Source organism: Carlito syrichta, unplaced genomic scaffold, assembly GCF_000164805.1.
Source record: "Carlito syrichta isolate Samal-C Ts95f unplaced genomic scaffold, Tarsius_syrichta-2.0.1 Scaffold80800, whole genome shotgun sequence".
In the NCBI taxonomy this organism is placed as follows: Eukaryota; Metazoa; Chordata; class Mammalia; order Primates; family Tarsiidae; genus Carlito; species Carlito syrichta.
Genome location: NW_007024896.1, coordinates 28,769 through 46,293, shown reverse-complemented (window position 1 = coordinate 46,293; position 17,525 = coordinate 28,769). Strand labels below are relative to the sequence as shown.

The window sequence follows — 17,525 nt, the reverse complement described above, 5'->3', positions numbered from 1 at the left end:
CATATTTTCCTGATGCCTCAAGGTCCCCCAAACAGGCTGTGAACACCAACCCAGTGGCCAGGTTCACCAGTGTAATCCCTCCCACAAGTTTACCTTCTTTCTGTCCCCTAAGACACCTACCCAGTTTCTATATGAGTTCTTTATCATTCTGTCCTCCTTCTGGGGTCTCCATTTGACTGGTCAAGCTCATTCTCTGAAAGTTCCTACCTCATGACATCCTACTAGCCATGTCATGCCTCTTGTCTCTATAGTCTATGAGTATCATCAATCTTTTAATTCCATATGCCTTCCCAATGTAATTTCTATGGCAAAGTTGGAATGATCCTAAAAGATTCCACAAGGGAGACCTACTCCTTATTTATAATACAGAAAGGAAAAAAAAAAAAACTTTCAATTTCCAGCTGATATGACTGTCAACATAAAACACCCCAAGAATGCCAATAAATAAACTTCTAGAATAATTGCATTAACCAAGTCCACAAGAAACTATATAATGCATCAAAATGAATCACACTTAAACATACTAACAACAAACATTTGAAAACCAAATTAAATACAACATTCTTTAAAATACCTCCAAAGAATAGCAAGTGCTTAGGTACAACTTACCAAAACATGCACAGGACCTAAATGCTAAAGATTAAAAAATGCTGATAAAAGAAGTCTCAGAAGACCTAAGAAGATGTAAAGCATATCTTGTTCATTGATTGGAGGAAGAATCAGTATAGCAAAATTGTGCATTTTCTCCAAATTTTTACATAGGTTTAACATAATCCCTGTCTAAATCCAAGAAAGATTTTTGTAGACATGTACCAGCTTATTCAAAATAAACAATGGGAAGAGATCCAAAATGGCCACCAGGGAGTAGCTGACCTGCACCTCTCTTACTGAGCAGAGCAGAGAGGACAAACCCAGCTGCCAGTAAACTCAAGCAGCTTCAGCAGTATTGGAGGAAGGGAGCACCCTTCATCCTACAGAAATCTCTTGTAATCCATAGGAACAAAGGAGGAGAGTGTCCAGGTGGAACAAGTCCTATCCCCACCAGGCACCAGGTTCTCGTAGGATCTGCAGTCCAGCCTTGTACATAAGAGAAGAAAAGGCCCAAAGGAAGCAAGATGATATCTAACTGCAAACCAACAAAACTAAAAAAAAAAAAAAATACGGTAAGTCCCCTACATACAAATAAGTTCTGTTCCGAGAGCATGTTTGTAAGTATAATTTGCTACAAAGTCCAACCAAGTTAGCCTAGGTACCAGCTAACACAGTTGGCTATAAAGTACTGTACTGTAATAGGTTTTAATACTTTTCTCAGAAATAATACATATACATATAAATATATACATAAAACACAAAAATACATAAAACCAAAAATAAACATTTTAAATCTTATAATGCAGTACAGTAGAACAGTACAGTAGAACAGTACAGTAAAACAGCAGCATACAGTGAACAGGCAAGAAGAGTTACTAACTGGAGGAGGGAGAGGAGGTGGGAGATGGTAGATCTGAAGGACCATGAGCAATAGGAGATGCAGGGCAAGATGCAATTTCACTCACACTTGGCATTGATGGCACAGGTACTGGTTCCTTGCTGGATTAAATTATCTCTACTCTCTTAAAAACTTATTCAGTGATGTCTGGGCAGTAGCTCTTTTTTGTCATCATAGATGACACAGTAGCACTGGATTGCATTCTGAATGGCTGTGCTGCAGACTTCCTGTACCGTTGTACATTCTGATCCTGTGCCGCAAAAACTAACAGTGCTACCCCAAATAAAGGAAATTCCTTGCCATTTCTTGCATTATGAATCTCTTCAGCTACTTCTTCCTCCTGTCCCTCTTCGTCCTTTCTGTGGACCTTCAATTCCATCAGGCCGTCATTAGTAAGTTCCTTGTGTTGCACAGTAAGGAGTTAAAGGAAGTCGCCTTCTTGCAGGTCTAGCTCCATCTTCTTGCTGAGGGTCACTAAGCTGCTGAAGACCTCTTTGGACTCCTCACCACCTTCTTAAATCCACAAAAATCATCAACAAACTGTGGGCAAAGGTTCTTCCACATGACAACGTATGTCAGAAATGTCAACTAACTTACGTGATTACATATGTGAATGTATGCTCATGTTTTTGAAAGCTTGCAACTTGAGAGGTCATATGTAGGGGCCTTACTTTAATAAAAAGTGAAGAGTTGATCCTTATAGATGAGGAAGAACTAGTGGAAAATCATCGGAAATTCTCAAAGTCTTAAGGAGGCATCACCTACAAAAGTACCTCCCAGCCCTCAAACAAATGGAAGCCATCCAGAGTCACCTGTCCCTGATGACAGAAACAGAATTCAGACAATGAAAGGCAAAAACAGTTAAGGAAAACCAAAAGAAGTTAGAAACAAAGACCACCCAGGCAACAAAATTCCTGCAAGAAGTAAAAGTTGAGCTGGCCGGTATAAGAAAGGTCCATTCTAAAATCCTGGAAATAAAGAACCCCATTCTGGAATTTCAAAGCACAATAACAGGCATAGGAAACAGAATCAATTAGGCAGAGGAAAGAATCTCAGAGCTTGAAGATCAAAATATTGAACTAATCCAGTCTGACAAATACAAGAAGAAAAGACTCAAAAAGATTGACCAAAATCTATAAAAGGTGTGGGACTATGAAAATAAACAAAATCTATATTTGATTGATGTCCATGAAACACAAGGGAAAACTGAGAACACCCTGGAACAAGCCTTCCATGAAGTCATACAAAAAAATTTCCCATATCTCACTAGATAGGTGACCATCCAAACAAAAGAGATTCAGAGAATACCTGCATACCTGCAAGGTATTACATGAGATGATCATATCAAAGACACAAAGTAAACTATTTCCACAAAGTAAGCATGGTAGAAAAAAGTCCTAAAGGGAAGTAGAGAGAAAGGTCAGACCATCTACCAAGAAAGATCCATTAAAATTGTAGTAGACTTCTTAGCAGAACCCTACAAGCCAGAATGGACTAGAGTCCTATCTTTAATGTTCTCAAAGATAAGCAATTGCAATAAATGATTTTCTAATGTGCCAAGCTAAGCTTCATCAATGATGGGAGAATTAAAATCCTTCCCAGACATCCAATCACTAAGATAATACCTTCAGAACAGGCCTTCAAGAGATAACTGAGAAAGTTTTAGACACAGAATCAAAAGAATGGTTCCACTTGTCACCAAACCACAGGCAAGCAGAGAGTTAACAGAGCACAGAAATCATCCATAAAATCCTTTTTTTTTTTTAAAGTGGAACCAAAGCAACCCCTTAATAGCCTTATGACAGGGATAAACTCTCACATGTCAATAATTAACTTGAATGTGAACAGACTGAATGTGCCATCAAAAAGGTAAGGTATAGAAGACAGGGTTAAGAAACATAATCCAAAATTCTGCTGCTGCCAGGAAACCCATCTCACTGCAAAGGACACCTACAGGCACAAGGTAAAGGGCTGGAATATAATGTTCCAGGCAAAAGGTGGGGGGGAGCAAGGGTACTTATTCTTAAATCAGACAAAACAGATTTCAAGCTGATAAAAGTTAAAGGGGACATGGAAGAACACTACATAATTATAAAAGTCTCAATCCGCCAGCAGTAAATATCCATCTGAAATCCTGGGGGTGCCAAACAATTGTGTATATTTTAGAGCTGTTAAAAGATATTTGCCATCAACAGAAGTGTCTGGATGCTGATAGTAACCACTTTGATTACCTCTTGTAATTGCAGAAGTCCAACATGACTTGTATTCATCTTATTGAGTATTACAGTTTTAATATTTTTTTCCTTTTTAAAAATATGTATACATTTTGGTCCCCTCAGTATTGTTTATTAAACAATTGCTTCATAAACTAAGAAAGGACAAAGACATCCACACAATCATAATTTGAGACTTTAATATGCTGCTAACAGCCCATATCATACCAGGAATAAAAAAAACCAAGGAGGTTCAAAACCTTAACTTGACAGTTGAATAACAGGACCTAATGGATATCTACAGAACACTCTACCCTAAAACCATATAGTATACATTCTACTCATCAGCACATGGAACATACTCCAAGATTGATAACATTCTTGAGCATAAATCAAGTATGAACAAATTTCAACAAGTTGAAATAATGCCAAGCTTCTTCCCAGATCACAGGGGATAAAAATAAATATCACCACCCAACAGAACCCCCCAAAACACAAAAAGACATGGAAACTAAACAACATGCTGCTGAATGACTTTTGTTTCAATACAGAAATCAAGAAATAAATAAAAAAGATTCCTGGAAGCAAATGAAAATAAAGTCACAACATATCAAAACTTCTGGTATACCATGAAAACAATGTTGCAAGAAAAGTTCATAGCACTTCATGCTCATATCAAGAAAACAGAAGTGAAAGACCTTTACAATGAGAACTACAAAACACTGCTCAAAGAAATCAAGGATGATACAAACAAATGGAAAAATATCCCATGCTTATGGATTGAAAGAATCAATATTGTCAACATGTCCATCCTACCTAAGGCAATCTACAGATTCAATGCAATCCCTACCAAATTGCCAACATCATTTTTCAAAGATCTAGAAAAGGCAATACAGAATTTCTTATGGAAGCAAAAAAGACCACACATAGCCAAAGTAATCCTCAGCAAAAAGAACAAAGCTGGAAGTATCACAATTCCAGACTTTAAACTATATTACAAGGCTACGATAATTAAAACAGCATGGTATTATTACAGAAATAGGCAGATAGATCAATGGAACAGGACAGAGAATTCAGAAATAAAAACATGGTCCATAATCCAATTCATCTTTGATAAGGCTTTAAATAATAACAAATATTGGAGAAAGGAGACCATATTTAGCGAATGGGTCTATGAAAAATGGCTGGCCAAATGCAGAAGAATGAAAGTAGAACACTACATATCAATATATACAAAAATCAATTTAAAATGGAACAAGGACTTAAATGCAAAACTTCAAGCTATAAGAATATTAGAAAACAATGTAAAAAACACCCTTCTAGACATCAGAGTAGGTAATGAATTCATGCCCAAGTGCTCAAAAGCAACTGCAACAAATGTTAAATAGACAAGAGGGAACTTATCAAATTGAAAAGTTTTTGCACAGCAAAAGAAACCATCAAGAAAGTAAAGCAACAATCCAGAGAATGGGGAAAAAATATGTGCAAACTATGCACCTGACAAAGGCCTAATATCGAGGATCTACAGGGAACTCAATTAATTGAAAGCAAAAAACCAAACAACCCCATTAAAAAGTAGGCAAAACACACGAACAGACATGTTTCAAAGGATGACATACAAGCAGACAAAAAACACATGAAAATTGCTCAGCCCCACTAATCACCAGAGAAATTCAAATCAAAACTACAGTGTGAAACCCCCCAACACCAGTAAGGATGGATATCATTAAAAAACAACAGGTATAGGTGTGGCTACAGAGAATAGTAGACACTTCCACATTATTGGTGAGAAATGAATGAAAAACTGAGCTTCCGTACAATCCAGCAATCCCTCTCCCAAGAATATACCCAGAGTAACATAAATTACTCTACCAAAAGATACCTGCAGAAGCATGTTTATTGCAGCACTACTCACAATAGCAAAAACATGGAACCAACCCACTGAAAGTGAACTGGATAAAGAAAATGTGGTACACATACATGATGGAATATCATGTAGCAATAAAGAAGAACAAAATCATGGCCTTCACAGCAACTGGAGACCATCATACTAACTGTCACAGAAACAAAGAACTGAATACTGCACATTCTCATAAGCAGGCCCTGAACATTAGTCACACTAGCACAAGGGTGGGATCAGCAAATGCCAGAAACTTTTCAGTTTGATAAGTTCCCTCTTGTCTATTTAGCATTTGTTGCAGTTGCTTTTGAGCACTAAGGCATGAATTTATTACCTACTCTGATGTCTAGAAGGAAGGAAGGGAGCAAGCGGGGGGGTGGGGGATGACACGTGGTAACACACTGGTACCTGGTCCACTATCAGGATGAGAGTGGGCCAAAAAGGAGCCCAAACTTCACCTGCATGCAACTGACATGCAGTAAATCCCCACTTGCACCCCACAACCCTAGACTCAATCAATAAACAATATATACATATATATATATACACACATATATATACACATTGCTATTTTAGTGTTCTCTCTTTCTTTATACACACACACGTATATATCTACACACACATATCTGTGTATATCTGTGTATATCATAGATGTACACAGATGTGTGTGTGTAGATATATGTGTGTGTGTGTGTGTGTGTGTGTGTGTGTGTGTATAAAGAAAGAGAGAACACTAAAATAGCAAAAACAATAAAACAATCTCGGCAAACAAGAATACAGTGGAATGAACAACTCTATTATCAAGGCTTACTATATAGTTACAGTAGTCAATAGAGCAAGAGAGTGTGACACTGAGAGAGAGATAAACACACAGAACAATGGAAAAGAATGAAGGACCCAACAGTAGCCCTACACAAATATTCTCAACTGCATTTTAACAATGGTTCAAAAGCTATTCAATGAAGGAAGGATAGTATCTTCAACAAATAATTTTGGTGCCAATGGACATCCATAGGCAAAACAAGAACAAAACCAAAATAACCTTTAGTTAAAATCTCATACCTTACAAAGTTTAACTAAAAAGCATCACAGTCTTTGATGGGAAATATAGAGCTTAAAAAATAATCTGGGTCAAATCTTCAGAATGTAAGACTTTCAAAACGTTCTTGGACTGATACCAAAAACACAATAAAAAAGGGAAAATTGATACTTTTGACCGCATAAAAATAAAAAATGTTCTCTGTGAAAACCCATGTAAAGGTGAGGTAAAATAGCTACAGTGTAAGCAAAAATATTTACAAATAGCATATTTGAAAAAGAAACATTATCTACAATATGTGTTGAATGCTCTAAAACTGATACAATTAGAAAATGTAAATAATACAAAAGGATTAGAAAATGAGTAAAAGAAATTTCACCAAAACAAATGTACAAGTAGTAAATAAGCATGAGACAAAATGATTAACACCATAAGCCACTAAATAACTGCAAATTTAAAATCATAATGGGATATTATTACCAGAAAATCAGAACAGCTAATATGAATAAATAATATGACAACACCAAATGGCAGTAAATATGTGGAGAAACTGGAGTTCTCATACATTGCTGGCAGGAATCCAAAACCAGCTATAATATGACCCAGACTTAATGCCCACAAATAACTTATTTTTATGTAATAACCTGTACCTAAACATTTACAGAAGCTTTATCTGGCGCAGTGAACAGCAGAGATCCATCCAAGTGTCCTTCAACAGGCAATGGTCAAACAAATTGTGATGTATGCACGATGGAATAAGGAATAAACTATTGAATCATGCACCATCTTGGGTGAATCTCTAGAAAATTACACTGAGTGAAAGGCAATGCCAAAAGGTTATATATATACTCTATGATTCCTTTTATAAAATATGTGTGTAATGATGCAGTGTTAGAAATGGAGGACACAATAGTAAATGTCTGGCATTAGGGAAGACAGGAGGAGAGAGGAAGGAGGGAGAAAGGTGTGGTTAAAAAAGGAAAACACAAGGAATCCTTATGGCCATTGGAACTGCTCTATATCTTGACAGTAGTGGTGGATATGTGACCCTACACAAGTGATGAAACTATAGAACTTGACACACACAAATGAATACAAGTAAACAACAAAGCTAAATGAAAACCATGGATTATGTAAATGCCAATATCTCTAGCTGCAATACTGTAGTATATGTTTGAAAATGTACATGGAATCACTCTGTATTATTTTTAAAACTGTATACTAGTCTAAAATTGTCTCCATAATTTTCCATTTTAAAATGCTAAAATGATGCAAGAATGTTCCTTTAGAACTGCTGTTGTGGCAGGTTTAAAACCTGGTCTTCTCATAGAGTAATGAGGATTATATCCCCTTGTGTTGAATTCAGCGGTTCTCTGGCTGCTTTAACCAACAAATGAATATATCCCTAGCAATAAAGCTTCAAACTGAATGGCGTAAAAATTGAAAAAAATTAAAGGAAAAAATAATTCCACAATCACAGTTGGAAATTTTAACACTACTTTTTTTAGTAGGCGAACTGGACCAAAATAAACAGTAGAAACTTAGAATGGGGTTGACAAACTATATAGCCCATTAGCTAGACACCTGTCTTTGTAAATAGTTTTATCAGAATACAAGTCCATTTATTCATTCACATATATTATCTATAGCTGCTACTGCACTACAATGGCAGAGCTGCATGGCTGCAATAGATACCATGTGGCTCACAGGGTCTAAAATATCTGCTATTTGATCCTTTACAAGGAAAAGTTGCCAACACATGACACAGATATTCTGAATAACACTATCATCCATTTTTCACTTAATTATAAAACATTATACCCAATACTTGCAGAATATTCATTCTTTTAAATACACATAATACATTTCACAAAACTAGAGAGCATGATGAAAAACTTTAGAAGGACGTAAAAAATATAGAGTATGAGTTTGACAAAAAATGAAATTAAACTAGAAATTAATAAGATAGCAACAAATCCCAATAATGTGGGAATTAAACAGTTCATTACTAAATAATTCTTGAATCAGAAACAAAGTGGGAAACTAGCAAACATTTTGAAAAAGAGAAAGAACCACACCAATCATCATACCAGAAAAGAGAGGCTACTACTGCAAGTCTTATAGATATTAAAAGGATAATAATATTACAAAAAATTTTAATCCAGCAAAAAGTTACATTTTATTTTAAATGTATAAATTTTTCAAGAAATACAATTTACTAAAACTGAATGAACAGGGAACTCTAAATATTCCTACATCTATTTAAGAAGTATAGTTTGTTTGTTTGTTTGTTTGTTTGTTTTTTCCCCCGAGCTGGGGTCTCATTCTGTTGCCCAGACTGAAGTGCAGTGGCATGATCATGGCTCACCACAGCATCAACCTTCTAGGCTCAGGTGATCTTCCCACCTCAGCCTCTCAAGTAACTGGGACTAGAGACGTGCACAACCATGCCCAGCTAATTTCTAAGTTTATTTTATATTTTTGTATAGACGAGGGCTCCCTATATTGGCTAGACTGGTCTCAAACTTCTAGGCTCATGCAATACTCCCGCCTTGGCCTCCCAAAGAGATGAGATTACAGATGTGAGACACTGCACCTGGTCAAGAAATATAATTTCCAGTTGAAAACGTGTCCACAAAGAATACTGCACAATCAGGTGTTTTTACTGGTAAAGTCTAAACTCATCATAAAAATTATTTTCAAAAAAATATAAAAGAAGGAAACATTTACCAACATTTTTATAAGGCCAGTACTCCCAACTATCAAAGCCTGAGCAAGATATTACCAAAAAAGACATATAACTTATAAATATATATACATATAAATCCTTAATAAAACATTAAAAAATACAACGCAGACATGTTTTTTTCAACCAAATCAGAAAAAGTGTCTGACAAAATTAAACAGCGATTCATAGTATAATCTCTCAGTAAATTAGGAACAGAAGGGAACATCCTCATTCTGATAAAAGGGATCTATGAAAATACAGAAGATACATCATACTCGATAGTGAAAAACTAAATGCTTTCACCCTATGATTAGGAACCAGAAAGGATGTCCATTATTACTACCTCCATTCAGTGTTGTACTATAGACTACAGCCCTTCAAATAAGATGAGAGATACAAACAGAAAGCATAAAACTCAGAAAGAAGTAACACTGTCCTCTATTTGCCAAAGACAAGATGGTTTACATAGAAAATCCTAAGGAATCTATAAAACAACTACTATAATTAACAAGATAATTTAGGTGGCAGACACAAGGTCACTATGAAAACATCTGTTGGAAAGTGAAACAACTGGCAATGAATTTTTTAATATTCACTTTAAAGTAGTACCAAAAAATCCACACAATACTTAGGAATAAATTTTGCAAGTGACATACAAGACCTTTGCACTGAAAAATGCAAAATAATTCATGAATTTTTTATTCATAAATAAATGGAGAGGTATAGCACCTTCAGGGATTAGAAAACTTAATACTGTTAAAATGTCACTTCTCACCAAATTTGACCAGTAGATTCAAGACAACTCCAATTCTAACCCAAGCAGGTCTTTTTGAGAAAACTGATATGATTCTAAAATATTTTATAAATGTAAAAGTCCTAGACTATCCAGAACAATCTTGGCCAAAATAAAAATAAAAAATAAAATAAACAAGCGAAGCACTTACACTACTGACAAGAGACTTGTTCTACACATATAGTAATGAAGAAAATGTGGCCTCGGCATGAGGACTGACAACCCAGTAAGAGAACATTGGAAAGAAAATGGCTCATCTAAGAACAAATAAAACATATTTGAATCAAATCTTCAAAAAGCTAGATATACTATCATTGGGCCAAACATGCCAAAGTAAATTTGGCCTTACTGTTGTTTGGGGACAATTTCAATTACTTAAATTTTTCTAAAATAAAGGACGCCACTGAATACTATATATAAGAAGCTATAAGATGACATTGAAAGGTGAATGAAACCAACAATAAGGCAGATTAATTAAACACTTTTTCAGATTTGTAAATGAAAAACCAGAGTGCTTCTCTGAAAATGTCATTGCCTGGAAATTCTGAATTATTTTTATTATGCAAGGTATATGCTAGTATGTTGTCCTTAAACTATCATCAAGTAAAAAGAGCACAGCTGTGAATCTTTATATTGTTATCACAAGCCACATAAGAGACTATTTTATGCTTAAGAAGAGAGAAAGATAAACATATTACTTTTTAAAAAGTTTTTAAGGGACAGGAAATTCACAGGGCAGAATGTTTGTGGAGGAACAGAAAATAATCAGGTAATGGTCTACAGAAACAAATGAACTTAATGAAATTGCAGACTTATCTTACTTAAAGTTTCATGTTTTAGAGATTTTTAAAATTGACAGTTGTGTTTCTATTTAAAGCATAGAGTGCCAAAGTTGACTCTCAGTATTAAAAATGACATAAGCTATAAATGGATATCACCTTCCAATCACCTTCAGGAAAAATAACAAAGATTCCCTCCTCTACTCCTAATTCCTATGCTTGAATACACATTCCCATCTGATTACCAAATAAATTATCCTAGTTCAGGGTCTGTGACTATTTAAAAATTAAAGATTGGCAGAAAATAAAAGATGTGTTAAGTAATAACTGAATATTTAACATAGTACTCATGGATTATGACATGAGAGAAGATAAGATTGATTTCTCTCTATTATGAGTAACCCAAAACCTAAGTTCTATTTCAAGAGTAAATTAAAAAATCTATCCCAAGGAAGAGTTGAAACTCCTAAGGAAAAATTTTTAATGGAAATGTGAGATAACATGTACATTGCTCACTTAAACTGTATTTCAGGAGGCTTAGTGAGTACAAATTAAGCAACAATCTCCCTGACAATTTCACTAGGCAAAAATAATGCATATGGATCTTGGTATACAATATCTATACCTTTAGTATAAAAAATCTACAACTATCATAATGCAAATAACTTTGTATTTCAAACATTTAAAAATATTGTTTATCCTTGTCTTATTCCAGTTTTCAAGGGAAATGGTTCCAATTTTTGTCTGTTTAGGAGTATGCTAGCTGTGGGTTTCTCGTAGATGGCTTTTACTATTTTGAAGTATGTTCCATGTATGCCTAGATGTTCAAGGGTTTTTATCAAGAGGGGGTGCTGGATTTTATCAAAAGCTTTTTCTGCATCTAATGATAAAATCAGGTGGTTTTTGTTCTGACGTCTGTTGATGTATTTAATTACATTTATTGTCTTGCGAATGTTGAACCAGGCTTGCGTCCCAGGGATGAAGCCTACTTGGTCATGATGGATGATTTTTGAGATGTGTTGTTGAATCTGGTTTGCTAGGATCTTGTTGAGAATTTTGGCATCTATGTTCATCAAAGACATCGGCCTGTAGTTCTCTTTCTTTGTTGGTGGGAGCATAAACTAGTGCAACCTCTGTGGAAAGCAGTGTGGCGATTCCTAAAAGCTCTAAATATCAACCTCCCATATGACCCCACAAACCCCCTACTGGGAATATACCCTGAAGAACTCAAATCACTCTATAAAAAAGATACCTGCACACGTATGTTTATTGCAGTATTGTTCACAATAGCAAGAACCTGGACCCAACCATGCTGTCCATCAAAAGAGGACTGGATTAAAAAATGTGGTACATATACATGATGGAATACTACACAGTCATAAAAAGAACAAAATCATGAATTTCACAGCAAACTGGATGAAACTAGAGTTTATAATACTGAGTGATCTCTCACAGAAACAAAGATTTGAGTATCACATGTTCTCACTCATAAGTGGACCTTAAACATCTATTGTAATACTATAAGAAAAGGATTGACAGTGGTGGGAAACTATGAGGGGGGCAGGGAGGAGAAGGGAGGTGGGATTAACGGTAGCCAATATATGTCTGGGGACGGGGGTACACCCCTTATCAACAAGGGTGCCTGAAACGATGCATATTTGTATACCTAACCCTTAACTGTACCCCACAATTTTAAAATAAAAAATGTTAAAAATAAATAAATAAAAATATTGTTTATACAAAGTATTTATGGTCAGTGAAGTATAATGAGACATAAGAATACATTGCCAGCCGGGCTCCGTGGCTCAGCCTGTAATCCCGCGCCTTTGGGAGGCTGAGGTGAGTGGATTGCCTGAGCCCGCGGGCTCGAGACCCGCCTGAGCAACTTGGCAAGACCTCATCTCTACAATAAATAAAAAAATTAGCCGGTCGTGGTAGCGCGCGCCTGTAATTCCAGCTACTCGGAAGGCTGAGGCGGAAGGATCGCCGGAGTCCAGCAGGCGAGGCTGTGGTGGCCGGGAGCGGCCACTGCACTCCAGTCTGGGTGACAGAGTGAGACTCCAACTCAAAAAAAAAAAAAAGAATACATTGCCATAAATTTATTAAACATGAATAATATGTTAAGTATAACATAAAAAAATAACTAAATTGCTTCTGAAAGTGATAGCATAATTGTCATCTTAAGCAGATACAGCATGCTGGGTATAGAGTAATATGAAAATAGTTAATAAATACTATAGTTCAAATTTACTTATTATTTAGGATGGATAACAGTAACATGGACAGGATTTTATCTGAATAATAATGATAAATTAATTAGCAACAGTAAATAAGGACAAATAAATAGAAAAATCATTCTTCATATAATCAATTACAAGATGCTAAATTTGAAAGTATTTTATAAAGATATAAATTCTATTTATTTCTTAGTTATTATTGGGTGAAGTGTTATTTTTATTGTTGAAGTCCCTAATTGTGGAAGCCAGTGTGTTTTATAAATAACTATGATGTTTACTTACACATGGGGCATGTTCATTCAACTTTTTTTTCTTTTCCTCAGCCTCACATAACATACCTTAGATAGCCTTTTAGAAGATTCACAATTATGGCCTATACATGGCTTGGGTCCTTTTTCAGTATCTAGAGATGAAACTGAGAAAATATATTATATTTCATCATGGGTCCAATGTACCATATCACAATATTTAAACTGGTTTTTGAAAAATGAAACATTTATCTAATATTTCTGTTACATTAAAAAAATCAAGCAACTTTTCTAATGCTAAACAGTCTTTTTAGTAAAAAACTAAGCCAGATATTTACTTTATATAAATCAGGAAAACCTCACTTCTAGAGTGGACTTAAAAATTTATCAGCTTTCCTGATAATTAGTGTTTGGCTACTGATTTTGTAAAATTCAAGCAGTAGAATTATTTCAACTTTTATAACATATATGTACATGTATGTCTAAAGGTGTTTATTCATTAATACTCTGTTTAACTCTACCTATACAATATAGTATCATCTCACAAACTCCATTCTTAATCTCTAGCTACAAAGAGATAAAGGCAAGATAAACTATAACACATTATAATATTGGAAATGAAATGGACAGGTAGTGGCCACAGTAACTAAAATGATAAACATATTCATGAATGCATCCTTTCATTTATTTAACAAATAATCACAAGAAGCCTACTATGTGTCAGATGTTATGCTAGGTGTTTGGGATACAAGTGAACAAAATCTATAAAATCCCTTTGGATTTAGCAACATAGAAATGAGTACTGTCTTTGCAAGATCATCTAAGAAAACTTCTATATACTACCAAGACTTAAAAACCAAAGAAGGAATAAGAAACAAAAGATTACTTCAAGAATTTCCATTAATTAATCTTTTCTAAATTATAGTATTAATCTCATTATCACCAAGCTCAAAAACCACCAGTTACTTCCACTACTCATCAAAATATGGGGGAAGAAATCTGATGTGTGGCCTGAGGTCTATCATTAAAAAACATAGATATATTGTATATCTTCTCGAGACTTCCACTCTCTAAGCTGTAAAATAAGGGGCTGCATAATGTGATTTTTGTCAGTATTCCCAGTTATAAGAATATAATTAAAACAAAAATACTTCTACCAATCAAAATTCTCTATAACTACTAACAATCTTTAATAAGTTACTTTCCCCATAACCCTACCCAAATGCTACTCATTAGCCATTCTAGACCAAATATTCCAACATTGTCTATGTACATGACTTTTAAGTCATTTGTTTTTCATAGAATTCCTTCAAAACACCAATAATTTTCCATGGACCTCAATTGTTCATCTCTTTAACATATTCTCTTCTCTAGAAATCAAAAAGCATCTAGTAAGTTTCTACACCATTTATATAACCTGTAATACTATTATATGAATATTTTATTTTTACTAGAACATGACCTTCTTGAAGAAAGATCTTTACATTACCAACATTGGCCTACTGTTATGCAAAATATATCTGACAGATAAGTGTTGATATGAAGATCTTAAAATTGACCACAAAATTATTAATACATGCAGAGTATACTCCCAGAATTCAACATACTTCCTTCATACCTTCTCAAATCCCTACATGTTGTGAAACTTTACTGTTACCTTCTGAACTGCTATTGTAAGACATGATAAAACAGAATAGACAAGAAAACACAAACCATCCTGGTGATTTTATAAAATCAGACAGAATAGTTAATTTGAGGAAGATTTCAAAGTAGGGCATGAATCTGGAGGAAAAAAGTTTTCATTTATGGACTATTCTAAACATGAGGCAATCTAACTCTAGGCCTAGGAAAAATTAAATCTCTAATCTTATGTATCAGAAATGCATGTAGAGTTCTGAAAAACACTAACGAGATTCCGCCAGGCCTTTCAAATATTTTTCACCTAAGGTATAGCTTTTGAAAGTACTATCCATAAAGTAATTCAGAAGATGGCAGACTTGAGTTTATACATGCACCGTGTGATGTGATTATGAGATTGGATTATTATGATTATATACATATACATTACACTTTTTAACCTGTATAAAAGTTTAAGGAAATTAAAAAATTAATTAAAATCTACTATTTATAAGACTAAAACAAAACTCAGAAACTACAACACACAATCAAAAGAAACACAACGTCTTTCTCTTTCGTATCTATCTTTTCAGAATTAGTATAGATAAAGATGACTCAAGGCAAAAACTTCTAAGACACTGTTTAGGTTTAAATCTGGTAGTAATGGTGGCAACAGTTAACAGGTATTCTATTCATCCCAACCATGTTAGGCAAAATGCATGACTTCCAGGCTCTTTGCATCAGTTATCTCTTCCCAAGTTTCTGTCTCCTAGCATATCCTCTCTTTACTTAGGTTAGCTGACTAACCTCATCCTGTATAAAATTTTTTTACCTTTTTAAAACATAAACTTGCCACAAGATTAAAAAGGAAAAAGGAATAATGCCTGCAAAAATGGTGGAGAAAACTTCAGGGTATATCGTTTCAAAGAAACACTGAAAAAATGAACAAAAATGGTCAGAATCAACTTTCTACAGAACTCTGGGAAAAGGCCCAATTGTACAACAACCAAGTAAATGCTAAATCAACAAAAAATGACAATAAATGCATTATTTTCTAAAATCTCTATAAAAATCACTTGCTGACCACAAGGTTAAAATCAAAAAGACTTCAAAGGTTGAAAAAGTAACAAAAGTTTATGTTAATATAAAACAGACTTCAGAGACCACACATAACAAAAGATACAGAAAAGTTAATAAACAAAGAGCTGCAACCCACACAAGTAACAATAAACACCAAAGAAAAGATTTAATTTTAACAGTATATATTGAAATATTAAAAAACGTAAGTTTTTAAACAAAATAATGAGAAGGCATGTAAAGAAACATGAATATATGGTTCATTCACAGAGAACAAAAAATAAGAAATTGTCCTTGAGGAAGCAGGGACAATTGAATTTATTTGACAAAAACTCCAAATCAACTATCTGAAATATAATCAGAAAGCTATAGAAAACCACAGACATAGAACTAAAGAAAATCAGAGAAATGATATCTTAGTAAATAGAAAATATCAGCAAAGTGAAATAAGTGATAAGAAAGTCTAATAATTCTGGAGCAGAAAATTATAAAAACCAAAATAAGAAATTCACTACAGTTTTCAACAATAGATTTGAGCAGGTAGAAGAAAGAATCAATGAACTTGAAGATAGTTCACTGAAAATATCCAGCCTAAGGAGAAGAAAAAAGAAAAAGAAAAAAATGAAGAGAACCTGAGATCTGTGGGACAACATCAAGTGTACCAACATATGCATAATGGAAGTCTCAGAGAGAAAAGTGAGAAAGGGGGGAAAAAAGAATATTTGAAGAAATAATGGCCAAAATTTCCCAAATTTTACTAAAAACATAAATGTATATACACATTCAACAGAATCCACATACAGTAAATGCAAGAAATTCCACATTAAGATAAATTATAATCAAACGATCAGAAATCAAAGACAGAAGTTTCTGGATTGCTGGAAATATGAAGGTGCCGGGAGAGTGGCCAAAGAGGAACTGAAGCTCAAAGGCCCTTTCTACACACCTTGCCATATGCATCTCTTCCATCTGGCTGTATATCTGCATCCTTTGTATTTGTAATATCCTTTATAACAATTGAGTAAACATTTACTCCCCCCCAAAAAAGATGAAGAATCTTTAAAACAGTAAGAAGTAATGTGTCATACACTACAGGTCCAAAATAAGATTAACATCCTATTTCCTATTAAAAACGAAGGAGGCTAGAGGGCAGTGAAATGCTACACTCAAAGTACTAAAATAAAAATGCTTTCAACCAATAATCTTGTATCAAGCAAAAAAAGTCCTCAAAAAATGAAGCAGAAACTAAGACATTCCAAAAATGAGCAGCTAATGGACAACAATAGTAACTTGATGTATACAAAAAAAAATAATAACAGTGGGTAAAGTAACTACCCTATTGGGGATATACCCGGAGGAACTCAAATCATTCTACAAAAAAGATACCTGCACACATGTTTGTTGC

The 17,525-nt window shown here is 34.4% G+C and overlaps 1 protein-coding gene across 1 annotated transcript in view; it reads right to left on the bottom strand.

The window, feature by feature from the left end:
* ZPBP (zona pellucida binding protein) overlaps positions 1–17,525 on the bottom strand; it is a gene marked incomplete at its 5' end in the record, with an annotated part of 122,662 nt that overhangs the window by 81,640 nt on the left and 23,497 nt on the right. The window contains one exon of the mRNA XM_008055242.2: positions 13,517–13,593. Coding sequence (XP_008053433.2) covers positions 13,517–13,593 — 77 coding nt within the window. The remainder of the gene's footprint in view (positions 1–13,516; positions 13,594–17,525) is intronic.